A 19,341-nucleotide genomic window follows, 5' to 3' on the forward strand; every position below is an offset into this window, starting at 1 on the left:
GGACTCACCATGAGTCTGAACTGACTCAATGTCAACTGATATCGAAAGCGATAGGAGATAGAACTCCTCCTTTCAAAAAGTACTTAGAGTCAGCATTTTGCATGTCATTTTGGGGCTTTCAGTCTCTGAACTGCTTTCCCCCACCTCTGTCCCATTGTTGTTGTTAAGTACCACCGAGTGGGTCCCAACCCATCGTGACCCTGTATAGGGCTTACAAGGAGCAGCTGGTGAGTTTGAATCGCTTCAAACCAACCTTTAGCCCACAGTGCCACACCAAGACCTGGTTAAAATTTCCTGCTCTGGAGCTTTATAGTTCACTCATTAATTATTTTTTGACTTCCCTTACCTGTTTTTTTTTTAAATCTCTGACATTTAACAACAACAACAAAAATAGGAGTGCTAGTGGCTCTCTAGATTAAGCACTAGACTGCTGTACTTCAAACCCACCAGCTGATCTGTGGGAGGAAGATGAGGCTTTCTGCTCCCATAGTGATGAACAGCCTGGGAAACCCCATACAGCATAGCTCTGAGTCAGAACCAACTTGAGGGCACCTAAAACAATAACAACAAAGAAATAGACAAATGAAAACAAAACCTACTGCTGTTAAGTCCTCTACCCCTCCCGAGACTCCACCGCTTGCCCTGTGTCGTAGGATCAGCTGGAAACTGAGTTTTGATGACTTGCCATCCGTGGCGCTGGCTGATTATTACCAGGAATGGTTGCACTCTACAGAAACACTGTGGAACCTTTTTGAATTAACCTAAGATACTTATCAGACTTCCTTTGTGTTGGGAAGGAGAAGGCTGAATAAGGACAGACTTGATAGCTTTTCTCAGAGTTGATTTTATAAGGAAGAGGCATGTCTTCTATAGACTAAATCTAGAGAGAATTTAGATTGTACTTGGAGAACTTAGGATAGTTCAACACTGAGAGAAATGAAACATGAACATCACCAACTTTGAGGGTTAAAGATATGCTAGAGCCATACCCCTCCATTGTTTGTATTCACCAGAACCCTGTGTTGGACTAGATCAGTGTCTTGGAACATTGGGCGGCGTAATTCTTCATTATGTGGGACTGCCTTACACAATGCAGGAAGTGTACATTTTGGTCTTGTATGGATTAATGCCCTGGACTGCAAAGTCAGTTTGAACTGCAAGGTTGGTTGTTCAAGCTCGCCAATCGGTCCTTGGAAACCTTATATAGGATTGCTATGAGCCAGAACCAACTTGGCGGCACTTAACAAAAAAAAACTCCAAAATGAGTGAGAATGGTCTCCATGATACATAACAACAAACTAAATCCTTAGTCATTGTTACTCTCCAACTCCCCCCAGCCTCCCAATGCCTTCTAGAGGGCAAAACTGGACCTGTCTAAGAAACGCTGGGCTCAGTTAGTTTTGATTTATTTCTCAACAGTCTTCATCTTTCTGTGGAGCCTCTTTTGCTTGTAATATGTGTCCATAGGCCAGTGGTTCTCTCTGGTGCCTTTCTTTAATTGTCGGCCAAAGTTAGATGACCTCATGACTTCTGACCCTGTATGGCCCCTGGATCTAGAATTTCATGAGTACTAAGTTAAGGTTTCTCACATCCTGGAGAGATGGCTAGGGGAGTGTGTTTCACATCCCGGAGAGATGGCTAGGGGAGTGTGTTACACTGTGGCTGAGAAAGTCTGTGTCCTGCAGGCCCGGCTGCCTCTGACCGCCTCCTACTCTTTGTGTAGCTTTGTCAGTAAGTGGTCCTTTTTTCTCAAATTGCTTTTTTTGTATTGTTTTTCCTGTAAATGACATCAACAGTTGAGGATTAAAAACAACTGTTCTTTTTTAAGCTATGGCTTTCTTTGGTAAACAGAGAGGCTAGCATTATATTTGTCAGTCTCCGTACTTGCCCCCTTAGTTTTTGCATTTCTAGAGACAGAAGGCACTGTAACGCCATTATTTTTATTTAACTTAGTCAAACTCTTCTATGCCCTCTGTAGGAAAACAGGAGGGAGCGTTCATTACAAGAATTGGAGTTCCTCACGAACTCAATTATTTTCACCCCCTAAAATCTGGTCTTACCGTGTTGCCTGTATTTTTCCAGTAGCAAACTTTGTGAACCTTATTGTTCTTTCTGGAAAATCACAATATAGTACATGGTGTCTTCCTATTTCCTAGTATAGTGGTTTTCATACTATCTTCTAAAACTTCAGGAGCTGTTTGGCTACAAGGAAAGGCCTAGAAGTGGGCTGGCAGGGGCTCTCAACCTCAATTCAAAAAGATCAGCTCTCCTTTAATAATTCCGCTGAAGGAAAGGCTCTGCTATCCAAAAGAAGTGTGAGGATTCCCTGTCTTAGACAGACTAGCATTTGAGAGCTAGAAGGCAAGCCCTAAGTAGGAAGTGCGTTTTATTTCCCAGGCCGATGCGTCCATAGGACTTGGTTTGAGTGTTGGGAGCTTTTCTGAGGCCTCTCTTTGAACGCCACTTTAAATTCTGTTTCTGTTTTCAAAGGCATTACTATGATTTTGATACTTTTTTTTTTTTTTTAGGAATTTTAGAACTAATAGGACCCATCCAATTGTGTAACATGTTGGTGGTGATGGTTTTGTGCTGTGTAGGGTTTTGTGCCTGTACAGGGTTTCGGAGGATATAAGTCTTTATGGGAGCAGAAAGCCTCATTGGTCTCCCCTGGATCAGCTGGGTAGTTTCGAACTGCTGACCTTGAGGTTAATAGCCCAAATTGTAACCACTATGCTACCAGAGCTCCTTGTATAACATAGACAGCAACAAATTATGCATGCAAGTATGAACCTCCTTCTTTAACGCAAATTAACTGGTACCAGAAGGACCACTCTTTACCTCTTGTTCTCCAGATCAAATACTCTAAAGCTCTTTTTAGTTTTACAAATAGTTTCACCCATTTGTTTAGTTTTATATTCCAAATGGACATTTTTCCTGTTTGAGTTCTCTGTCTAGTGTTGTGACCTGCTTCTTTCAGCCACTCTGCCATCTTTTTGTTTTTAGTGATAGACATGTTGTCTGTATAACCTTCCATTTTTCCTTTCTGTTTTGACTTCAGTTCATCTGCCTTCACGATCATCTTTCAATATCGTAGACGTTTTGTTTTCCTTTCCCTTCTTTTCTGTCACTCGTTTCCCTTTTCCATCTTCTCTCTGCCTTCTTAGGTACCCCTTTTGAATGATTATTTCCAACCCCAAGGCAATAATACCTAGAAGTATTTTTCCTGGATTGCTTCTTTGGTCTTTTCGTTGCTAATAAAAGTTTTATCAGTTCAGAAGGCTGTTGGTGCTGAGTCACTACGTATTTTCTGTTTGTGTGTGTGTGTGGGTGTGGGGGGGTTAATTTATACAGACTCCTCCATTTGTGTCTTTTTTGTTTCCTAGGTTGCTAGGAAGAGGATCAATGTTTGTGTTTTCACCAGATCAATTTCAGAGACTGCTTAAAATTAATCCAGACTGGAAAACCCACAGGCTTCTCGATTTAGGTGCTGGTGATGGAGAAGTCACAAAAGTCATGAGCCCTCATTTTGAAGAAATTTATGCCACTGAGTTATCTGAAACTATGATATGGCAGCTTCAGAAAAAGAAATACAGGTATAATTTTCTGACCTGATTTGGGGTACAATTCTTGGGTTTAGTTATATTTTGTCTTGAAGTTATTTAAAGTATATGAATCCCTTCCATAATTAAAATTAAATGACCTCTTTTTAGATCACACTAACGTGGGAATTTAGAGAGAAATAATTTCTCTTTGGCAATATTTTTCGGGAGCAGAGCTGTTGGCACTGTGAAGAAGAAAAGAACTAGTGAGAGAGAATGGAAAAGGGTCTTTAGGTGTAGAGACTTGGTGTGTCTGATCACTAGGTGGCATCTTTACATCTTGGCTATAAGATCCTGTGGTGCTGAGAGACTTAGGGAAAACCACTTCACTGTTAAGGGTGGATTCATTCTATAAACTAGGAGGAAGGTACTTGGGTATGGAATGGGGAAGTGAGGGTGGAGTCAACCTCTTCTCTGTAATTTGGAAGCCCAGCCCAGACTTAGAGAGAAAGGAGCAAGAATTATACAATCACATGCTTTCTATCCACAAAAGTTTCCACTTAAACACAGACTAACATGTTGGATTTATTTGCAAAACATGGACATTTTTAGCCAGAAAATGAAAGACAGGTGGGAGTTGGATGGGAGGATGTTTAGTGGGGGGTTTATATGAGAGAAGTAGGTTAGGCTCAATATCAACAGCCAAAACAAGGCCAGGGGCTGACTGTGGAACAGACCATCAATTGTTCTTACGCAAGTTCAGGCTAAGCTGAAAAAGATTCAAACAGGTGCACAAGAGCGAAAATATGACCTTGAATATATCCCACCTGAATTTAAAGACCATCGCAAGAACAGATTTGATGCATTAGACCCTAACGACCAAATACCAGAAGATTTGTAGGATGACATCAAGAACATCATACAGGAAGAAAGCAAAAGGTAAGTAAGAAGACAAGAAGGAAAGAAAAGACCAAAACAGATGTCAGAAGAGATTCTGAGATGTGCTCTCGAGCTGGAGATGCTAAAGACGAAATGAGGAGTTAAAAGAGCTGAAAAGAAAAATTTCAAGGGCAGCTTGAGAAGCAAAGTAAAATATTAAAATGAAATGTGCAAAGACCTGGAGTTAGAAAACCAAAAGGAAAAAACATACTCAGCATTTTCTCAAGCTGAAAAAACTGAAGAAAAAAATCAAGCCTCAGGTTGAAATATTGAAGCTTTCTCTAGGCCAAGTGGAGTCCTCTGTGTGCTGTAGGATAAGCACTAGACTGCAAACCACAATATCAGCAGTTTAAACCCCATAAGTTGCTCTTTGGAAATCCTGTATAGGGTTGTATAAGTTGGAACCGATGGGCATGGAACAACAGCAACAAGAGTGGGTAAAATACTGAATGATAGGAAGCATGTATTGTAGGAATGTCGGAAGCATCAAAAGAAGATTGAAGGCGTATACAGTCACTGTGCCAAAATGGGGTGGTTGATGTTCAGTCATTTCAAGAGGTGCACCATATGATCAACCTGTGGTATTGGGGGAAGTCCAAGCTACACTGAAGGCATTAGCTGAAAACAAGGTTCCAGGAATTGATGCAAAAGATGACTTTTAAATGTTAAAGAGCAAATCATGGTATTTTCAATCACTTCATGTGCATGTGAAAGAAGACAGAAGAATTGATGCATTTGCGTTATGGTGGTGGAGAAGAATATTAAAAGTACCATGACTTGCCAGAAGAACAAACAAATCTGTCTTGGAAGAAGTACAACCAGAATGCTCCTTACATGGGAGGATTGTTGTTGTTGTTGGTAAGTGCTGTCGAGTCGATTCCGACCCATAGCGACCCTGTATAGGGTTTCTGAGGAGCAGCTAGTGAGCTTGAACTGCTGACCTTGCATTTCAAACGGCTTTGCAGTCTGGCCTATTAACCCACAACGCCACACCAGGACTCCATATGGGAGGATAGTGAGACTTTATCTATAATACTTTGGACATGTCAAGAGGGACCAGTCCCTGGAGAAGACATCATGTTAGATAAAGTGGAGGGTGAATGGAAAAGAGGAAGAAGACCCCAATAAGATGGCTTTTACACAGTGTCAGCAACAGTGGACTCAAACAAAATAAGTGTGAGGATGGTGCAGGACCAGACAGTGTTTTTTTTAAATGTTTTATTGTGAATTATATGATAGTTTACATGAGAGAACTTCAGTTTTACATTCATTCCATCGTATATCATCTCATTGCCATGGTTCCAATCCCCTCCATGCATCACCAACCAACCAAAGGGTATATCCTAGAAACCCGCCCCCCAGTTTTCGGCCCACAGTCCCTTTCCCTTTCTGGAGCCAAAGTCCCCAGCTGCTTCATCACTCCACGTCATCGTCTCTGTCTCCATCTCAGGCATCCCCGACAGTGTCTTTGCTCTGTTGTGCACAGGGTTGCTATGAGTTGGAACCAACTTGACAGCATATAACAGCAACAACAAAAGCAATAATCAGGCATGGGTAGTTTCCAGAAGCTTAGTTATAGGTAAGGGAAGCTTAATCTTCTTAATGTCTTGAGCCATCTCACTCCTTGTCACTGTTTAAGTGGCTGTTGGAGATGGTATAGCAGGGGACTTGTACTAGTGTGAGGTTGAACTGAGTGGTCCATAAAGTCCCCTTCAGCTGCATCACTTGGTCTCAGGTTAGAGCTGGCTGAGTAACGGAAGAATTGAAATAATTGGATAATTGAAATGCTCTCCTTTGATTAGACATTAAGTCACCATTTCAAAACTTGGAATGCTTTGACTTTAACAGTTATCTTTGAATCATGCCAAATTTTTACTGTCATTCTTTTAAAATGGGTCTGGGGAGGAGGTGTTATAAATGTGCCTTTAAATGATTCCTTCTATTACCACCACCCCCCCCTTTTTTCATTATTTGCCAGTAGAGCCCTTCTTGAGAGTAAATGCCTAAGTGAATTTTCAGTGAGACTCTAGAAGTTTAAGTTTGTAGTTGAATTAAATCTATAGAATTGATTTGATATGTAACCTAGTAAGTGTGTGTTGTAAATTGTCTGATATAGACATACAGGCTATATGGCACAGTTCTTTTGGAATTTGACTTAAATGGAAATTTATACTCTCTACGCTCCTTCCATCATTGTTAGGTGCCATCAAGTCGGTTCCGACCCATAACAACCCAGCGTACAACAGAACGACACACTGCTTGTCCCTGTGCCAGCCTTATAATTGCTGCTACGTTTGAGCCCAGTGTTGCTGCCACTGTGGCAATCCATCTCATTGGGGGTCTCCCTCTTTTTCACTGTCCCGCCACTTCACTAAGCTTGATATTCTTCTCCAGATAATATGTCCAAAGTATAAGAGACCGAGTCTCACTGCCCTGGCTTTTAAGGAGCATCTGGCTGTCCATCTTCCAACATAGAATTGATTATTCTTCTGGCAGTCTGTGGTCCCTCCATTAGTCATCTCCAACCCCATGTCGTCAATTAGCATGAAATAAAAGCTTCATCTCAGAAGTGTCGCAGCAGTTAAGCACTCAGCTGCTAATCTGAAGGTTGGCAGTTTGAACCTGCCCAGTGGCTCCGTGGAGGTAGTCCAGGTGATGTGCTCCTGTAAAGACTGCAGTTCCACTCTGTCACGTCCGGCTGCTGTGGGTAGACAATAGGAAACAGCAACACCAGTGTATTCTCAACATTCAGAGTTGGCAGCAGGGTAAATTTCAGCTTAATTCTACATACTGTCTCTTTTTTTTGGAGGTAGCTATATAGGAGCTCTGGTAGCATAGTGGTTACGAGTCGGGCTGCTAACCTCAAGGTTGGCAGTTCGAAACTACCAGCGGTTCCGTGGGAGAAAGATGAGGCGTTCTGCTCCCATAGAGATTTACAGCCTTGGAAACCCTGTGCAGGGTCACTATGAGTCGGAACCGACTCCACGGTACTTAACAACAACAACATATGTGGAGTACTAGTGTGGTGCTATAGGATAAGCACTGGACTGCTAACTGTAAAGTTGGTAGTTCAAATTGACCAGCCGCTCCTCCCTATACAGGGTGGCTATGAGTTGGAACCAGCTCAACAGTACTTAACAACAACATGTTTTGTTTCTTAATATCTGGGTCCGTGACAAACTAATTTTTAATAAAGCTTTGGATGTATAAGTTGTAGACGAAACAGAAAATGACTGGAGTTTTCCTCTATTATCAAGATGTCATTGAAGTTAGAAAACCTTACTGTAGAGTTTTAAGTGTGTGACTTTGATTTTTTAAAACAAAACAGTAAATATTCTTTGTATTGTTGGCGCTTTAATTTTTACGACTCAGGATAATAATGATTGCTTTGTCATTTCACGAAGGAAAAAAGTATAATAATTATACTGGGAGGAAAGCTATTACTTAATTTGTTTTCTGGAACACCCTACTTTTAGGGTTAGAAATGCTGTTTTTGGAAAAGCCATAGGTAGAGGAAAGGGTTAAATTAATTTTTGATTTTTGCGTGAATGAGCAACTGCAGAATTCAAATGCTAATATAATCATTAGAAAATTTTTGGCAGGAAAAATTTGACAGCATGTTAATCTTTGTTTGCTTAATGTTAAAACGTTAATGTTAAAATTAGTTTACGTTATCTGAGTAGTAGAAGAAACAAGTGAGTGAAAGTGGGAATGTGTTTGAAAGTAAATTCCCACAGGATGATCAAAAAGAAATCATGGTGGGTGGTTAAGTGCCATAGAGTCGGTTCTGACTCACAGCTACCCTGTAAAGGCTTTCTAAGGCTGTCATCTTTCTCCCGTGGAACAGCTGACCTTTGTTAGCAGCCTGCCTCCTAACCACTACACTAACAGAGCTCTGAAAAGGAATCATGTATGGTATAGATTTTGTTGTTGTGATTGTTATGTGCTGTTGAGTTGGTTTCGACTCACAGTGACCGAAGTTTTGTTTGGAGGCATTTTGTTTTTCAATCAAGTACACATCCTCTTCCCTCAATTGATTATCTAAATCAGCCATTTAAGGAGCCCTGGTGGTGTAATGGATAAAGCGCTCAACCATTAACTATAAGGTTGACCATTCAAACCCACTAGTTGCTCCAGCCTCTGTGGGAGAAAAGACCTGGTGATTTGCTCCCATAAAGGTTTCAGCCTAAGAAGTTGTGTGGGTTCTGCTCTGTCCTCTGGTGTCACTGAGTCACGATCGACTGGACAGAACGTAACAACAGTGCTTGACTTGTTTCAAGCAAGATTTAGTGTAATCCACCACCTGTACAACGAAGACATCTGAAGTTTTGTTGGAGGGTTATTTTAGTTAAAAAAAAAAAAAAAATGTATCTAGATTGAAAATAACAGTGGTTTTCCTGATTAATTCTATTGTTTTAATGTACTATTGAGGACTAAGATGCGCCTGACTCCGGCCATAGTGTTTTCAGTGGTATCAAATACATGTGAAAACTAGACAGTAGTGAATAAGGAAGACCATAGAAAAACTGATGCATTTGAGTTACAGTGTTAGAGAAGAATATTGAAAGTACCATCCACTGCCTAAAGAACAGACAAATGTCTCCGTTGGAAGAAGTATAGCTAGAATGCTTCTTAGAAGCAGGGTGGCAAAATTTTCTCTCTGTTACTTCAGACATACCATCAGGAGTGACCAGTCCCTGGAGAAGGACGCTATACTTGGTAAGGTGGAGTGTCGTAAAAAAGAGGAGGGCCCTCCCCCCAAGGAGATGGATTGACACAGTGGACTTAAGGCGTCGCAACAACTGTGAGGATGGCCCAGGACTGGGCAGTGTTCCGTTGTGTTGCGCAGTAAGATCTCTATGAGTTAGAACCGATTCCATGGCACCGAGCAGCAACCACCACAATGGTGGTTTAAAAAAAAAAAACTTTTTATTGTGAGTTGAATGAAGGTTTACAGACAAGATCATCTGTTTTACATTCAGCATATTACAGACTTTGTTTCATCTCAATGACTTTCAAACCCTTGTATGTTTGTGGGTTTACTCCCATCTTCCGCCTGTGTCTCTGTCCATGTATCCACCCACAGCACGCTGTTGTTCCAAGGTTGTGTATATAAGATTATTTACCGCTGTCCCCTTTAGCTGTCTCCCTGCCTTCATCATTCTTCTGCCAAGCGCTCTCTTATTTATTGTCCTCCCCCTTGTACATTGCCTTCTCTGTCACTGGTGTTAACATGTGCCTATCTTTCAGCCAGCTGATGACTCTCCCTTTCCTCCCACTCTTGGTAATCATCAAAGAATGTTTCTTTTAGCATGAAAACCTTTCCTTGAGTTTTTTATAATAGTGGTCTCATATACAATAGTTGTCCTTCTGTGATTGACTACTTTCACATTGACTACGTTTCTGTGCTTGTTCAGGTTATGAGTTATTTTTCAGATTCACCGTTATTCCATTGTTGTGTATGGACCGAAGTTTGCTTATCCATTCTTCCATTGATGGGCATTTAGGCAGTCTCCGTCTTTTTGCTGTTGAGACTAGTGCTGTAATGAACACCGGAGTGCGTATGTCTACTCTAGTAGCGTAGTGGTTACGAATCTGGCTGTGAACCTTAAGGTCATCAGTTCGAAACTACCAGCTGCTCCGTGGGAGAAAGATGAGGCTTTCTACTCCCGTAAAGATTTACACCCTCGGAAACCCTGTACAGGGTCGCTATGGGTCGGAACCGACTCGACGGCACTTAACAACAACAACAACAACATATACCGAGTAGAGGGATTGTTACAGGGCCATATGGCATTTCTATTTCCAACCTCTGAAGATGTGCTGTACTATTTTACAGACCCATCTGCAATGTAGGAGGGTCCCAGAATTTGTTGTTATGTTTGCCAGTGGTTTGTCAATTTTATTAATACTTCAAAGAATCAACTTGTTGTCTTTCTGATCCTTTTTCTTGCTGTTTTCTAATCCATTTATTTCTTTTCTAATCTTTCTTATATTTCTTTTCTTCCTGTGGCTGTAGGTTTACTTTGCACTGGTCTTTTTCTAATTGTTGGAGATGCTGGGTTAAGGTGTTGATTTGTTTATTACCCAGTAGTTGTTAAGCAGAGTGCTATTTGATTTCCATGTACTTGATTTTGTTTCCTTGACCTTCCTATTGTTGATTTCTAATTTTATAACATTGTGATCCGAAAAGGTGCTTTGTAGTATTTTGATGTTTTGAAATTTATTGAGGCCTGCATTCTGGCCCAACATATGGTCTGTTTGGGAGAATGTTCCATATAGTACACTGGAAAAGAATGTGTTTTCTCTTGTTTTTGGGCTGAGTGTTTGGTACTATGAAGCAAGTTGGTTGATTATATTGTTTATTTCTTTAAAGTCTTTGTTGTGTGTCTTTCTTGTTGTCCTGTCCTTTATAGAAAATGTTATATAAAATCTCCTACTATTGTAGCATTGCCTACTTCTTTCTTCAGTTGTAATAGAGTTTGGTTTATGTATTTTGAGGCTCTTTCATTGGGAGCATAGGTGTTTACTACTGGTATGTTCTCTGTTCACTTGTCCTTTTAATCATGAGATAAAGTACTTCTTTGTCTCTTATGCTGGTATTTGCTTTAAAGTATGTTTCATCAAAATTAATGTTGCCATACCTGCATATTATTATTATTATTAAAGCTTTTATTGTGAATTGAGTGCTAGTTTACATGAGAGAACATCAATTTTGCACTCATCCTATTTTGTTGCATTGTAATGTTTACAATCCCTTCTGTGCATAATCATTTAACAGTATTTGTTTCTATTCCCTCTGTGGGTTTTTTTTGATATACACAAAAACACTCAGGAATACATAATCATTTAAACAACCAAAGGGCTCATTCTGCAAGCCAGCCTCCTGGCTGCCAACATATAGTCTTTATCCTTCCATGAGTCTAGAGTGCTTAGCTGCTCTATCTCTCCATTCCATTACCTCTGCCTCCATCTCTGGTATCACTGCTTCTCTGGTTAGGGTCCTACATTCCACTCACTCTTGCTTATTTTTGATTGCCATTAGCTTGATATGTTTTTTCCATCCTTTTACTTTTAATATATTTTTGTCTTTGTGTTTTAGGTGTGTCTTGTGTAGATAGCATATTGAAAGGCCCTACTTTCTTAACTGTTCTGCTCTTGACTGGGTGTTGTTACTATATATGTCAATCTCTAGTTGATGTCTCTTGTGGTTGGTTCTCTCTCAGTCCAAAGGACTCCCTTTAGTACTTTCTGTAAAGTTGGTCTGGGTTTTACAAATTCCTTAAATTTCTGTTTATCTGGAAGTGTGCTGATTTTGTCCTCGTATTTGGGGGACAATTTGCTGGGTATATGATTCTTGGTTGGCAATTTTTTTCTTTCAGAGTTTTGTATATGTCATCCCATTGCCTTCTTGATTGCATGGTTTCCAATGAATGATCTGAGTTTAATCTTACTGGTGTTCCTTCATAGGTAACTTTTTGGTTTTCATGAGCTGCTTTCAGGATTCTTTCCTTGTCTTTGATTTTGGAGAGTTTGATTATGATATGGCCTGGTGATTTTCTTTTGGGGTCTGTCCTTCTTGGGGGTTCAGTCAGTTTCTTGAATGGTTATCTTCTTGTCTTTCATGATATTAGGGAAATTTTCTTCCAGTAGTTTTCTGACTATTGTGCTTTTCTTTGTCTCTTCGTGTTCTGGAATTTTGACCGTCCGTAAGTTACTACTTTTTATGTTGTCCTTCATGATTCTTAGGCTTTCTTCAGATTTTTTCATTCTTTTTTCCGATTGTTCTTCCAGCTTACTAGTATTGACAAATTTATCTTCAAGTTAACTTGAAGTAACTTCAAGTTACTAATTCTTGCTTTCATTGATTCAGATCTCTTCCTTTGTCCTTTCAATGTATTGTCTATTTCTGAAACGTGTGTAGTAATTGTCTGGATTTATGTTTGTAGGTTTTGTGTTGTCTCCATTCCTTAATCTACTTTGTTTGAATTTTCCTGTAGTGCTTCCCAGAATTCTGCCTTGTTTTCCTTGGACTTTCTGTCAATCATTTGGAGATAACCTAAATATTCTCTTGGATTATTTTTCAGGTAGTTTCAGTGCCTTTTTTCCCCAAATGTATTTTCTAGCTTTGCCTCCTGATCATTTGTTTCAGCCACTCTCTCTTGTTTCTTCATGTGAACAGAAATTTTCTGCTTCTTTAAGACCTTGTGGTGTTGTATGTATATTAATTTGATGATTGCCCTATTGGAGTTCTTTATGCACTTGCCAGTTGCCTTCTGGTGCGTGTGATCAGGATATGTGCTTGTGCTGTGTTCTCTGTTTGCTGTTCATGCAGTTAAATTCAAGATGGATTGAGATGTTGTTGGCTGTTGTCATTGATCCAGTGTATAGCAGCTGGTATTAACTCTTTTCCAACTGGTAGGGTTGTTGAGGGTATAGAGTGGCTGATTTGTATGGATATGGTTGCTGTCTCCTGTTGAAGGAGGCAAGAAAAGAAAATACACATGAGAGAAGGAAAAGAAGCAAGCAACAGCAAAAAGAAAATACTGAATTAGAGAATAAAAGAAAACGCCAGCCACACCTAGAAAAAGAATACAGAAATCAAAGAGAAAAGAGGGAGAGAGAGGAAAATAAAATAGTAAAAAAGAGAGAAAAATCAAAAGAAATAAAATGAAATAAATACACTTAGAGGAATGAGTGAAAGGGAAAGAGAACAGAGAGTACTGAAAAAAATAAACATCAAGAGGGAACAAAAAAAAAAAAAAGAAAGAGAGAAAGAAAGATGCAGCAGTGATTGGGAAAGAGAAGCCAGAAAAAAACAAAAAAATGAAAGAGGAGATAGGATAGAAGGCAAGAGAGATGAAGACGACGAAAAAAAGAATAAACAAAAACAGTGGATGGAAAAATCCAGGACATGTGCCAAACCCAGGAGGAGAAAATTCTGGAATCTTCTGCCTGTCAGGAATCTCATGTCGTGGGTGGGTCAGGGATGAGATGGCAGTGCTCAATCCTAGATGGAGTTCTTCCAGTAGGCTTAAGTGATGTTTGTTCTGGCACCCAATCCAGAAGTATATCATCCAGACCTGACAGCAGCTGGGAGATCAGGGTATTTCCACCCCACAGGGCAGCTGAGGGGGTGATGTCCTGCTAGTCCAGGACCGGCTCTGCAGGTCTGGAGCAGGCCACACCTGATTCCAGGTGCTGGGGGTTGGTGTTGCTAGAGCCCCACACACTTTGAGGTGACTGACAGCCGGGGGAGCAGGAGCTTTACTGGGAGTGTGTGTTGGTGGGGGCCAGCCACACCTTTGGTCACCAGGGTAATGGGAGGTACTAGAAAAAAATTGTACCTTTCTCTCCACCACCTAAGGAGCTCTAGTAGCATAGTGGTTATGAGTCAGGCTGCTAACCTCAAGGTCAGCAGTTTGAAACCAGCAGTTCTGTGGGAGAAAGATGAGACTTTATGCTCCCGTAAAGACTTACAGCCTTGGAACCCCTATACATGGTCGCTGTGAGTCGGAACTGACTCCATGGCACATAACCACCACCACCACCACCAGTGCTACCTACTGCCTTCTTGTTTTCAAAGTTGCCTGTGAAAGTTTATGATCACCACGCGGTGCCGGCTGGCATAGATCACTTGTCTTCTTTCTGTTTTTCGCTCATCACATGTCTGCTCAGCTGCTTCTCCTATTGAGGGCTAGTCCAGGGCTAGCCAGGGCTGGCTCTGTAAATGTGGAGCAGGGTTCACCTTAGTGGGGTTGATGCTGATAGCTCCCCCCTCCTTTAATTGGGGGACGGGGTCACAACTGCAGCGCTCACCTCTTTGCGACTCTGGTTGACCGGAGGGTGGGGGCTTGCCTGGGTTTACACAGGTGAGGGCTGGCCTTGCCTCTGTTCACCAGGGGAGTGTGAGGAACAAGAAAAAAATTACCTTTATCGCCACAAGCCACAGGTATGTTTCTACAATACCAATATGTTTTCTTGTTTCTAACCCACTCATAAAAGCTCAAGATGGCTGCATGGCATCTTCTGCTTGCCATGCACAGGATACCAGTCTCTCCTTTTTTGTTGTGTCTACTTAGCCTTCAATAAGCATTCAGTTCATTCTCTCTCCCTTCATCCAAAGCTCAGAGGTCCAGGACTACCATCTGCATCTGTTTCATTTGGTTTTCTGTATCTTTGTGGTAGAAGGTTTGAACAACTTTTCTGCCTAGTCCACCATCTTGCCACCTCTCTCCAACAATGATTGTTCATGGAGTACTGGTGTGGCGTGATAGGATTAGCACTGGGCTGCTAACCCCTATGTCAGCAGCTCCTTGGAAACCCTGTCAAGGGTTGCTATGAGTCAAAACCAACTCAGTGGCACTTAACAACAACAACATGGTTGTTACTGTTGTCTCTTACTAAGTCTTTGTCAAATTTAAAGACTTGAGTTTGCTTTGCTGTAGGACACAAAATTAGAATTTGAGTTGATATCTCAGTTCTCTTTAAAGGTATCTTTAAGGGGAATTGTATTCATCCATTTGTTTCCAATTTTTTCAGAGTCCTTGGTATAAATGAATGGCAGAACACAGGATTCCAGTATGATGTCATCAGCTGCTTGAATTTGCTGGACCGCTGTGATCAACCCATGACCTTGTTAAAGGATATCAGAAGTGTCTTGGAGCCAACTAGAGGCAGGGTCATTCTTGCCCTGGTGCTGCCCTTCCATCCATATGTAGAAAACGGTAAGTGTGGTCAGCAGTCTGTTGCCCCGAATAGATGCTGATTTCATGATTCTGTGCTGTGCACAATTAAACATTGTGTGGTATTTCTTAGAATTGCCAGCAGTTAATCAGAATACAGTTACTCCTGTAAAATGTAGCCTTGATTAATGTTCATTGTAATGGGAATTTTGTAGAATGCCTAGTACTCTTCTTACAGTGACGATAATTAATACTCAGCTGAGTCTGTCCGCTTGAGATGGAAAGTCTAAAGTCTGTGTTTTCTGGTTTTAAGTAGAGCTTGGACCATTTATTTGTTAGCTTGGAAGGTGAATCAACCAGTAAATGATGCCATTTAATCTACTAACATATACTTGCTAAATGTCATAGCTGTTTTCTCTGGTATTTTACATCTCTTGTCCCAGATCCTAGAAGTGATAAATGGTTTTTACCACACTCCCCTCCACTTGCATTCCAACATTTACCATTTCTTTGTGTAACATTTTTTGGTTGTGTAGTCTTGCTCTTCACCAGTGTTGAATGAAGATTATATTAGAAGAAAATGGTTTGATTTTATCCCATTGCGTATTTGCTCTGACTTCTGGCTGGGGCACAGTAATTAATAGTTTTAGTTTATGTGGCTTGTGTTTGAAGTCATGTTGAAAGTTGTGACCCTAAATCTCTGCGTTGCATTTTCATAAGTTGATGTACATTAATATAAATGTATGTAATAAATGTTAATAGTTTTAAGATTTTTACTTTCTATTTTACTGCTAGTTCAGTCTTGGGTTCCAAACCTCTAAGCGCTTATAGACATTTTAAAGAAATCCCATGTATAGTTTGCAAGTGTCATAGTTATTATCTGCAAAACTGGATCTTAAGGGCTGACACTTGTCTGTAAACATGGAGTTTGGTGTGGATTTGTGTTGACATTCACTTGCTCCTTAGTTTCTCCTTGTCCTTGCTCAATTAATTCATTTTTTTCTTCAGGGCTTAGTCCCTCTAGGTTGAACGCTTATCTTAATACTTACCAAATAAATGGCTTTAGATTTGCAGTGATAGTGAGGAAAATGGGGTAGTCTGTAGACCTGGGATGGTGAAGAAGAGAACGGATAGAACACTGTCCCCTCCCTTGCCTTACTTCTCTTCTCCATTTTTAGTTTCCTGTTTTTGAATGAGTCGTCATGGTATTTGTCATGGTAAAGGACAAGCCTTTAATTTGTTAGTGTCCATATAGCGTGGTATGGTGCCTCACAGCGAAAAACCTGGTGAATGTTCTCAGTGGTAATTCAGCTTTGTTCCCAGTGTAATTATCATCTCTCCCCATTTCCCATCACCAGCCACCAAGTTGTCAGGCCCTGCTTCCTGTGTCTCGGTGGGCCACCACATGATAGCACTGTAATGCCACTTCCTGGCATAGCAGGCGGTGGAAGAGTCGGGGAGGAAATATCACTCTGAGCATGAGTCTTGTTTCCTTGTGTTCTTGACCCTGAAAATCAGAACTAGTCAAACTGGACAGTTTCCTCTAAGGATGGAAAACAAGCTCCTTGATTGTGGATGGATACAGTGTTGCCTTTTGAAGGAATCTGACACCTGTCACTGCAGACCTGAGACAAGAGGGCTTGTTGCTGTGGGTGACCTTTAGTGACCTATGCATTTTGCAGATGGCTCTGCAGCACGTGATTACTGTTCCTTCTCTCGGAGTCACTAATTGGATCCGCATGGTTCCATGTGACAGGGCTGTGAGGTGCAGCGGGGCCTGCCAGGAGAGCTCGTGAAGACTGGGGCTGCCTTAAGATTCTCTGAGTGCGCTTTGCATACTTGCTACAATTTATTCTTTAAAAAAAACAAACAAACAATTGTAGGTGACAAGATTGCTTGTATAATAATTATTTAGTCTGTCTGGAAGTTGGACCTCAGCAATTTTGATACCTAGGTAATTTTAGGGGGAAAAAACCCAACCCCCCCACCCCACCCCCCCAACGAAATGCAAAATGTATCCCACTCATTTCCGTTTGCTTAGTTAATTGGCCTGAACTCCTGGTGTGGTGCTGTGTAGGGTAGCTACTAGACGGCGAGCCACCAGCTGCTCCTTGGAAACCCTGTATAGGGATGCTTTAGGTCAGAGTCACCTCGATGGCACTTAACCAATAACAACAGCTAACTGACCCAGTTTTGGTTGTGTTGTTGTTAAGTGCCGTTGAGTCAGTTTTAACTCTTAGTGACCCTCTATAGGGTTTCTGAGGAGCATCCGGTGAGTTTGAACTACCGACCTTGAGGTTCAAACCGACCTTGAGGTCTAGTGCTTATCCTATGGTGCTACACCAAGACTCCAATTTTGGTGGTGGTGGTGGTTGTTAAGTGCCGTCGAGTTGGTTCCAATCCATGGCGACCCTATATAGGGTTTCTGAGGAGCAACTGGTATGCTTGAACTGCCGACCTTGCAGTTGGTTAAGTATTGTTAAATTACATGTGTGTATGTGTGAAAGAGAGTAAAGAATATATTGCACACAGGAAGTTTTCCTCCATCATATTTTTAGATGCTGCTGGATTCCTTCCTGATTCAGTGGTGAGTGAGTGTCAGCAGGACTAATTGGGATTGGTCAGTTTTTGCCATCCTACTGGCTATAAAATGAGGCCTCTCAGAAGCAGAGGGGGTGGTCACACTGCTATCAAGGAAGAAGAGCTACAAGTAGAATGCAGTCTTTGGACTCCCAGATCCCTACACATGGAACCTCCTAATCCAGGGACAGAAAGCTGGGACACTGGAGGAGGTGGCGGCAGAGGCCCACACAGAGCAATGGGCTTCCCAGCACCCCCAGAGTAGTAAAGCTGAGTGACTTGGAGCTGGAGACTCAGCTTGTGGAGTGAGGTGCCTCCAGGCACTTGGTTGAGGAGCTAAGGTTTGCTGACTCATAGCGCTAGATGCCTTCGCCTTGAGGCTCATGTGGAGCGCAGTGCCCTTTGGGCCTTATCAGTAGTCCTGAAAGAGTCTGCGACACTGCCTGAATAGGGCAGCGGCCAGGCCAAGGGGCCCAGGCCAGAGAGAGGCCTGTCTGTGGAGGCCATCCTAACTACAAGAACCATGCTTGAGTCTCCCTGAGCCGGGGCTGTAACCTGTTACCATCCCTAATGAACCCCAGCTGTGAGGGTGGTGTCAGTTCCTTGTGGTCACAGTAATGATCATTGAACGCAGCAGAGTAGACAGTGCTGTGGGAGCCATGTTTACAAATGTGAGAAGAAATATCACCAAGTAGTGGGGGCTTACGGTGAGCCAGGGAAGGGTTCATACAGGAGGTGACATTTGAGCTGGGTTTGTAATGGTTGTCTGAAATGTTCTTGCCATGCAAAAGGGACACAGCCTATGTAAGAACATAAAGGGACAGGTTCATTGTCCCATGGATTGGGTGTAAAAGAGGTATTGAATTATATAATAGTATTGCACTCATACGAGTCCTGGCATGGTGCTATGGGATAAGCCCTGGACTGCTAACCGCATGGTCAGTGGTTCAGATTCACCAGATGCTCCTTGGAAACCCTATACAGCATTGCTGTGAGTTGAAACCTACTTGATGTTTTGAAACCTCCTTGAGTTGAAACCTAAGTGCACTTGATGGTACTTAGAAGCTTGGTGGCATTGTAGGCTAAGCACTGGACTGCTAACCACAAGGTCAACAGTTCAAACCCAATTACCACTCCTTAGGAGATAGATGAAGCTTTCTGCTCCTGTAAATCTTTACAGCCTCGGAAACTCCAGTGCATACAGGGTCACTATGAGTTGGAATTGACTCAGTGGCACTGGGTTTGGTTTTTGGTTTATTCACCTAGAGAGGAGTTCTGGTGGCACAGAGGGCGAAGTGTTGGACTGGTAACCATGAGGTCTTTGGTGTGAACCCACCAGTTGCTCCATAGGAGAAAGATGAGGTGGTCTGTTTCTATAGAGATTGACAGCCTTGGAAACCCTTATCAAGTTCCTATGAACCCGAATCTGACTTGATGCCGGTGGATTTGGTTTTTTGGTTTTAGTATTCATCAAACGGAATTATTGACAGCTTTTTTTTTTTTTTTTTTGTCATCAGGTTTGTTGTTGTTGTTGTTGTTGTTAAGTGCCATCGAGTCGGGTCCGACCCATAACGACCCTGTACAGGATTTCCAAGGGT

At 41.7% G+C, this 19,341-nt stretch overlaps 1 protein-coding gene across 2 annotated transcripts in view; it reads left to right on the forward strand.

The window, feature by feature from the left end:
- METTL9 (methyltransferase like 9) overlaps nt 1–19,341 on the forward strand; it is a 50,940-nt gene that overhangs the window by 15,052 nt on the left and 16,547 nt on the right. For both annotated transcript variants that reach the window (XM_006871949.1, XM_006871950.1), the window contains exons 3-4: nt 3,384–3,593; nt 15,021–15,205. In XM_006871949.1, coding sequence (XP_006872011.1) covers nt 3,384–3,593; nt 15,021–15,205 — 395 coding nt within the window. The remainder of the gene's footprint in view (nt 1–3,383; nt 3,594–15,020; nt 15,206–19,341) is intronic.

This window comes from Chrysochloris asiatica, unplaced genomic scaffold (genome assembly GCF_000296735.1).
Source record: "Chrysochloris asiatica unplaced genomic scaffold, ChrAsi1.0 scaffold00178, whole genome shotgun sequence".
Classification (NCBI taxonomy): Eukaryota; Metazoa; Chordata; class Mammalia; order Afrosoricida; family Chrysochloridae; genus Chrysochloris; species Chrysochloris asiatica.